The 8,818-nt window shown below is 42.5% G+C and overlaps 1 protein-coding gene across 2 annotated transcripts in view; it reads left to right on the top strand.

The window, feature by feature from the left end:
- The first annotated feature begins 2,758 nt into the window (after window positions 1–2,758).
- ASB11 (ankyrin repeat and SOCS box containing 11) overlaps window positions 2,759–8,818 on the top strand; it is a 29,341-nt gene continuing 23,281 nt past the window's right edge. For both annotated transcript variants that reach the window (XM_019523969.1, XM_019523968.1), the window contains exon 1: window positions 2,759–2,936. In XM_019523969.1, the coding sequence (XP_019379514.1) occupies window positions 2,759–2,936 (178 nt within the window). The remainder of the gene's footprint in view (window positions 2,937–8,818) is intronic.

Genomic DNA, 8,818 nt, shown 5'->3' with positions numbered 1-8,818 from the left:
GTTTTGAGTTGGAAGTAAGGAAAAACTTCCTTACGGTAAGGGTGACCAGGATCTGGAATAGACTTCCCAAGGAGGTGGTGCAATCCCTAACCTTGGAAGTCTTCAAGAGGAGACTGGACAGACACCTGGCTGGGATCATTTGATCTCAGCAGTATTCCTGGGAGGGTGGGGGTGGAGTTTAATCCCCTTCCCTGACCCCAGTCCCCAGCTGGGGTTTACCTGCAGAGGGGCATTCCCTGCCTCTGCCGCCCTGCACTCCCACCCAACCCTTCTCTGCTGGAGCAGACAGCCTAGCCTAGAGCTAGAAAACATGATGGGATGTTGTGGGGACTGTGATTTAACTCGAACCAGGAAGAGGTCTGAGACAGAAGTTTCATAAACTGGTTTGACCCAAATCAGTTAAGTCTGATACTACATTCAACCAGGTTTATCTTAAACCAGTTTCAGCTATTTTGAAACTTATGTTCTGTTACAGGTTTAAACCAGTTTCTGATCACTTAAAATGGTCTATGTGTAACTTCTGTCCCTAGCCCTGAAGACTAACTGGTTCAGAGAAATGTAAGTTTTCATAGGTAATAGCCTACTTCATCGGATGCTAACTGTAAATCTGGAGATTAGATTTGAGCTGTGCATTCTTTGTGTTCATATCTGTTACTCATTCTGTGCTAGTTTCCAAAGAAAGTAACCTTCTGGATGTCCCTGACTTCTGGTAAGTTACCAAAATGCACCTGAAATCATTTCAGCTCTTTCAGGAATTATGAGTTCAGTTAATAAGAAACATAGCTCTTTGTGTTCAGGATTTGTCAAGTGCTGCACTATGTCCCTTATATGCTCTTAGGGGAGGGCTGCCCAACTTCTAACTGCCTGGGGGCCTCAGGCTCTCTGGCCACATACCAGATGGGCTGCAAGTCCCATGAGCTGCTTGCTGCACAGGTCACATGCAGTGCTGCTTGGCTTGGTTCCCCTGTACCATGCTGTGGGTAAAAACCTAACTTTAATAGGGAAAAATGCTACAATGGAACTGGAGAAGACAGAGCAGAACATAAAGGTTTAAAACACTTTCTCCTAATGCTTCACTCTGACTCCTGGCTAGGGGGTTATTTCACAGACCACACTTGGTTCCAGTAGGTCCCTGTCTCTAGAAGGAATCACAACTACCACGAGTCCAGATTCCTTTTGCCTCTAGACTAATACAGCTACAACCTGGATCTCTGCAGCAAACTCCACCTTGTTTCCGGAGGTCTCAGCTTCTCTGCTTCCCCCAATGAGTTGCCTCTGCTCCTGCTGCTCTGCTGCAGCCCCCACGTGGCAGACTCCCTCTGTCTCCACTCTGGGGTTTTACTCTAGCAGGCTCTGAGGACTCCAGGCTGGCACAGGCATGCATGGACATGGCCACACTCTGGCTTTCCGACTTACATCTCTTTTCCCCCTCCAGCTCCTAGAAAGAGCCAGGAAACAGATCCTTCCAGCACCATCCAGAGAGCAGGGTGCAATTAGTTGGGTCACACCCAGCTCCTCTGCAGTTTGGTCTGCCAGCCCAAAACCCATCCAAAGAAGTCCTTTCAATATATAACATCCCAGCAAACAATACAACTATGTAATTATGACACCAATACAGGTCTCCATCCCAAAGAAATTCTTTGGAATTCCTTGCTACTGTGAAGATCTGCATGGTCAAATCTCTCTGCAGGATTGCATCTTAGGATGGACACGTTGGTTGAGGTGAACGGGATATTGACTGGATGATGCTATCTGTTATGAACTAAAGTTATACTCTTGTTTCTTTTACTTGTGAGGAAGGCTTCTAAGAAGATATTTAAATGAAGAAAGAATTGTACAGACTTTGGTTAAAAAAAATCTAATTACAAAAGGCCATACTTCTTTAATTGCCAGATACAATGCTTATAAATGAAGGATGCCTTCTGAAAAAGCTTTTTCTCTAAAATCGTTATTTCTTATGAATATTTTCACATAGTGTTTTCCATCGCTCGGAGATGGGAAAAAAATCCACTTCACCTTCCTGAAAACCTATCTTCAAGCAGCTCTGAAATGCTTTTAACATTTTTAAGCCTATTGGCAAACAGGTGGGTTTTTTTCTTCAGTTCCCCTGAGCAGGGTTTTTTCTTTCTTTTATTATATTTCTTTTTTGTTATTCTGCTTCTGTGGAACAGTAGCCACACCAATTATTTAGGCAGGAAACTGAATTATGTGAAGGTCACCTAACTGGAGAAACATGCCTTAACCCATAGATCAACACAATGTTCCATAAAACTGATTTTTTTCTAGTTTTCCTTCTTTTGACCTTACTTCTTTGTACACTTGGCATGTTGAGATACTGAACAGGCAGATTGTACATTGACCCACTGTATTTAAGAATAAATATACTGGGAATTGATAAAACATTGGCAGATAACATTTTCCCATTGAAAATGACTTCTAATGTGCCTCTTACTTTGCAATTTATGTGCGTGTTTTTGTTTTCTGTACACACATTCCTGGTTCAGGGCTCTAGTCCCGTGTTTCCATATTGGAAAATAATAGAAAATGATATTCTTTGATCACTCAAAACCACAAAATGCTTTATTACTCAGCATTATTGTTTGCTATTAACTTTCTAACCTAAAATAAAAACTGAATATATTTTTGGTAACATGAGGATCAGCAAGTCCTGGAGGTTTTAAAATAGATGCAATATGATGCCCATAATAGCCTGTTGCAACTTAGCAGACCTGGAAAACTATACAAAAAGCAAACCAAAATGGAGGGCAGTTCTATACTCCATGCTTTTAATAATATTTATTTTGCAATCTTTGCTTTGTTTTGTTTCAAACTTTTAATTAAGATTTCCTTGGCTCTGCTGACCCATTTCTATATTGTTAAAGGCAACAGAAAAGAAGCTGCCAGGATAGCAGAAGAGATCTATGGAATAGTACCAGGTAAAATGAATTTCAGACACTCAAATTTTAAGTACACATTCTCTAAATATGGAGGTCTTGAGGAATTAAATTTTAATCATTGTGTTGCCAGAAGTTGAGGAGGTAGTTTCTAAATGTGTCAGTTGAATGGTTTGACCACACTTAACATTTCTGCAAGCTTTGCACAGTGGCAGCATGCACTGGCATGTTTTGGGTGTGCAAAATATAAGACTAACAATTAGACAGCCTGCGTGTGAAAAACATTTGCATAAGTACAGGAAATAAAAGATTGCTTTTGGAAGCAGACCAGTTGTTAGAGTTAACTGTGCAAGTAATAAAGGGTTTTACTAAGTTTGAGTCAGAACCAGAGACCATTAAGAGAAAAGAGAGAGAATGTGGATTTCCTAAAGGAAGACACTAGGAAGGGTGTAATTACTGTTCATTTGAATCCAAGCTAAGAATATCTGTTTTATTGAACCATACTGAGCTATAAAATGAAAGCAGTTGACATTATTATGAAAATCAAATTTGGCAATAAAATATTTGGCAGGCTCTCAAAATGATCATTTACTTTTGTTTCTTTTCTAATAATATTACTTCCCACTCAGCTATGAAAATTATTGCCTTACAGGCTTACACCATAAGTTTGTCCAAGGCAGTCAATAGAACTATTTATGGTGAAAAATGGCTATTCAGGGTGCTGCCAGAATCAAATTGTGGCCAGAAAATCAAGAGTCCTGTCAAAAGAAAGGCTGTAGCAGCTTTTTTATAAGGCACTTGCTGACTAGAATTTGTAATATGTTGTTTTGTACTTGTCTTCATAGTGTCTTATAAATTATGGGTTTTTCGCGAAGAATTTTTTTTATTTGTGAATTAAGTATTTAATTAATGTGCCTTAACCAAAATGCCATTAAGACACTTGATAATTGGTAGGTTTACCCGTATGAAGATTCTTATCTAAGTACATACAAGGTTTCCAGGACCGTATCATATTTGCCATTTGCAAGGATTGTCTTTCAAAACACTAGGTCATGTGGTGATGTTGCCTGTGTACTGTATTGGATTACAGATGAAGTTTTGCAGCATAACCCAAAGTAATGCAATGGCAAGAGAAGTATCAGCAAACTTCCTATATTTCTGGAGGAAAATGGAGCAAATCCATGGTGTTTCAGAAATGTCTTTCATTACTGAGGAATTAAGAAATGCCCCTTATGGGAACTACATTTGCCATATGTTTCAGGGAGGTATGTTGCTGTGACTTGCATGGAAATATACAGCTGGGTGCATTTTCATGGTGAGAAGTATCCCTGTTGTATGTAACATAAAATGTGTAACTAATATAGATGAGATGCACTGTATATGTTTATTTAATATTTTGGAATATACAATGTGGTGTGTGCGTAAGGCTAAGTATAGGTGGGGGCGCTATGGTTACTCCTATGGTTGCCTGATCTTCTTTATACATACCCTGTTTTAAATTGCTAAAATGATCAAGTTTGTATATCTGAAGGTATGGAAAAATGTTCTATTTAGTGCCTATTAAAAATATCAGCAAGCTTTTATTTAAGAAGCTCTAGTATGCCATACTTTGGAACAGGGAGTTGAAATTTGATCGGAAGGTAATCTCTGATGGAGAGAGGCTGTTTGCCATCCTTATGAAAAGCTCTCCAGAGTTCACCAGTTTATAAGCCTTTGAGACGTTCTTGGTTTTATGCTCAGTAAAGGTCTGTTAAAATCCTCAGCTGGGAGCTGAGCAGGACTTTCAAGGTCAAAAAAGTGAGAGAGCAAATATCCAAACAGTACAGAGGCAGTCCAGTCAAAACTATAGAAACTACTCTGACTATCCAGAGGTCTTTGCTGGTTCTGTAGCTGATTCTGCTGACCTATAGTCTGTCTGATTCCTTTCCTGCATCCTTCCTCATAGTCACAAGGCAGGGGAAAGGGAAGGGCAAGTACCACTCGAGTCCTGTTACCTCCCAAATGGGTGGTCTTGTACAGGATTTGGGGCCTAAGGGAGAATAAGGGTAGCTTATTCCAGCTGGATTTTACCTCCTTTCCGATTCACAGAAGTGCTGTGCATTCATAACTGTTACTGAGGGCAAAAGTAAGTGGGGTTTGTATACAAATGCTATATGAACCTATATACTTTGGGAGGGGAAAACCTGTAGAACTGGGTCCCCAGAATAAGTGACTTGAATACATGCCTTAATGTAGTGCTGTGCAGAGGTAGCTAAGCTAGCTCACATACTGGGAGCAATATAACCTCTGTAGTGTGGTGTTCCACCCAGGGTAATTAGACATGCTAGGTGTGTCTTCATGTGCAATTCGTGTGACTGAATAACCTCAGGCACAGTTTGAGTCAGAGTAAACTAATCCCGACATCACTGCCTCCACATAAGTTTAAGCACAGTACTGTACTCCACCATTGGATAGTAGCTGCGTCTGATGGAACTATCGGACAATGCTGTAAATCAGTCTACACTGACCCAGTTGTCACACATGTGTAGACAGTGATGCTTTACTGTATAGTAAATTAGTCTAATGCACAGTTAAGCGGACGTGTAGAAATGCCCACTGATAAGCTAACATGGTGACGTTCCTTGTGGTACCCAAATGAATTTGTTCAGAGCTCACTTGCATATCTCTAATGCCCTCCATCTACAAATGTAAACAAATATGCTCCTTATTTCATGGGTGTTATGAAGATAGATTTCTGTTTGTAAAGCACTTGGGAGTGATAGTGAAGAGATGCATAGAAAAGCCCACAAAAATGGTTTATGAGCAAGGTTTTAAAAATGTTTGGAAAATAAGTCCTAAGGCTGCAAATTGAACAAGGACTAGAGAACAAAACATTAAACCAGCTGCTCAGCAAATATGCACGGATCCATGAGGCGTATGTGCCTCATGGATCCATGTATATTGAAGGAATCATGGCATGTGAAAAAATAATTTGGTCTTGGAATTAAAGGCTGTTCATAGAGATAGTTAGCCCTGTTAACCTGCGGCCAGACAGAAGGCAGGGCAGGCTGGCATGCTGGAGAATAAGCACTTGACAAAGTAGCTTGTTGCCTATGAAACTTACACCTCTCCACCAGCTGGTCTCTAAGGTGCCATCCTGCCCTACCTTCTGCCAGACTGTCATATAAAGCCTGGGACACTTAATCAGAAGTGTCATCATGTGGCGTCATCGTCACTGCCACGTAGGTCAGTAACAGGACTGGAACCTTTAAATGCACTGCTCAGGCCTGAGCCATTTGGTCGAATGGACTATTTTATATCAGTGATGGATTACCTTCCTCAACACTGGGCCTGCGGGTTTCATAGATATTTTTTAACAGCAGTGGGATAGTGAGACCAAGGAATCTTAAGGTCCATTTCAGGTAGTGGGGGTGGGAATCATTGCTCTAACAAATCTTCTGCCTGTTCCCCCAAAGTTTACCCCCCTTTTGCCTCATTTCCTTCAATGGAGGTGCCCAATTCCTGGCCTGTGAGGGTTTAACTTGTAACCTGAAGGCTCCTGCCTGGCCAGAAATCTGCTCTGCACCTCCCCACCCCCAAACACTTCTTCTGTGGCTATCAGGGGCTCTGGGCTTTTCCTCCCTCCTCCAGCTTCTGCTTCCTGCCATCACTGACAGGGAACACATGGTGCGTGGCCCCGAGCAGCTCAGAAGTTGGAAAACCGTGTCCTACATATGACCCTTCCATTCTGGTCTTGTTTCTTCCCCACCCTGGCACCAAGACTTTACTGCGGAGGTAATTAGGCAACACCACAGTAAACATCTCATGTAGATGCATCCACTGAAGGGGCAGAGAGTTCATTTTTCAAATTAATTACCTGAGGCGCACTGAAGCACACTTTCACTCTGGAGGTTTTTTCAGACTCATGTTGTATTATGATAAGGCACATACCCCTCATGGAAGATGTTAGTCCAAGTAGTTTGTTAAAGATGTAAGGAGCTGAAGAGAAAGTAGCAGGCAATCTTAATGATCGTTTTTGGCAGGTCTGGTATTATTGCTATTATTAAGTTTAAGGAAATTATGCAACACTTCTTGTCTTTCCCTGGGAATGCTGTATGGTTGCAACTCTACCAAGGCAGAGTTAAGGGGCTCCTATACACATGCAGGGAGGCTGCTCTGATTACATACACTGTAATTACATGTCAGAGCAGGCTCAGTTAACCCAGTCTACTGGAGTGTGGTAATTACTGCGCTCCGGCAGTCCAGTGTCACGTCTATTGGTGTCCCTGCACTGAAAAATGGCATCAGGGTGCTTTAAATTAAAGCTCATTCAGCAAGCTTTAGTTCAAAGCACCCTGCTGCCAATTTTCAGCATGGGGATGTTAATACGTGTGACACTCTGGACACTTTTAATTAAAGTGCCCCCCACCCCACCCTCTGGAGCACATGTATAAAACCCCAAGGTTATGGTTATTAGTTAACCCTGGGTCATTGTCTCATATAAAGAATCCAGGCTAAACACAGCAGTTTTCAGGTTTCTGATTTTATTTTCCTATCTAATGTTGTGGGCATATGTGATTTGGGGGTTTGAATGGACTGTGGTGTTTTATTGTGATATTTCTGTATTAATTGTGTTCACATTGTTATATTGTGTGACTCAGCTTACCCCATTAGCCTGTGCACAGAAAATGAAGTGTCAGAGCTGGCTTCATGCAGGACAAGACAAGACGAACCTTTAGCGTGAACTAGGACTCTCAGGCTGCTGCCACACCTTACACTTAGACATGATATCATTAACCAGTTAATTGCATCTTAATTTGTGATCCAGCCACACATTCAATCCTAAAATGTCATCATAAAATGAGGAACAAGTTATTACAAAAATGTGTAATAACTTTGTGGCTGGTTCCTATCATGCCATTAATTGAAAGTGTGGCCAGGTGCACCCCTGTGCCTGGGAGCCTGTGTTAGCTGACAGGATTCTCAACCACGGGGTGCATAGGATCATGATCCTGGACTCCCCCTGCATGGGCAAGAAGCAAGTTCCTTTGGCTGGGAGCCTAAGTTAGCTGGTGGTACTCCCAGCCATGCGGGTGCATGGTACATCTCCGTGACTGGGATCCCCATTAGCTGAAGGGGCTCCCACCTGCAGGATCTTGCTTCTTCCCCATGCGGGGAGAGCCCAGGATCATGATCCCAGGCTCCCACTGCACCAGTAATAAGGCGTGATGGGATCTGATGTGTGATCCAGCAATCACGCCTCCAGTCATGCACTTGTGGCATGGCAGAAAGCTCAATTGTTGGGAGGGGCCCTTAAATAGCTTTGTTAACATCAACAAAACTGAGGTGACTGACACCCAGGAATACAACCAGGTTGGCAGCTCCTGACCAGAAGAGTCTGGGGACTGAGAAGTGGAGGAGATTTATGGAACTGGAGAGACTAGAAAGGGAGCAGCTGAGTATCTCTGGGGGTGCACAGGGCTGTGCAAAGTTGGATGGGGAAGGAGACCTGTGGGTGGGTGGCCTTTGCCCCAATAAATGCAGAGATTATCTGCTGCGCTGCTTGGTATTAGTGGCTGTAGTGGATCTTCCCAACAGGAGGTGTAGTCCGTCTCTCAGGAGGGGAACTGGATGTTCAGTCAGGGCCACAGAGAATCAGGAAACGTGAAATATTAAAAGTTTGGGGTCTCAGAGTTGGAAGAGGTCTGGGTTGTCCCTTGCTTTAGAAGTGAATCCCAGGCTGGTTTCCAGGGACTCTGCCAGAGACAAGGATGCAGCTGTCCTGAGCAAGCAACCCCTGGAGGTCACTCCATGACTGTATTTACTGGGAGACTGATGAAATGTGGCAACAGCTTTAATAATTATTTATTTATTTATTGGTCTGGTAAATATATCTCTATTTATTCGGCGGGTGGAGATGTTGAGATTGGAGGGGGGGGGGGGGG

The sequence above is a fragment of the Gavialis gangeticus genome, unplaced genomic scaffold (genome assembly GCF_001723915.1).
Source record: "Gavialis gangeticus isolate Ggan-Ray unplaced genomic scaffold, GavGan_comp1, whole genome shotgun sequence".
NCBI lineage: Eukaryota > Metazoa > Chordata > Crocodylia > Gavialidae > Gavialis > Gavialis gangeticus.
This window is presented reverse-complemented; position numbering and strand designations above follow the sequence as displayed.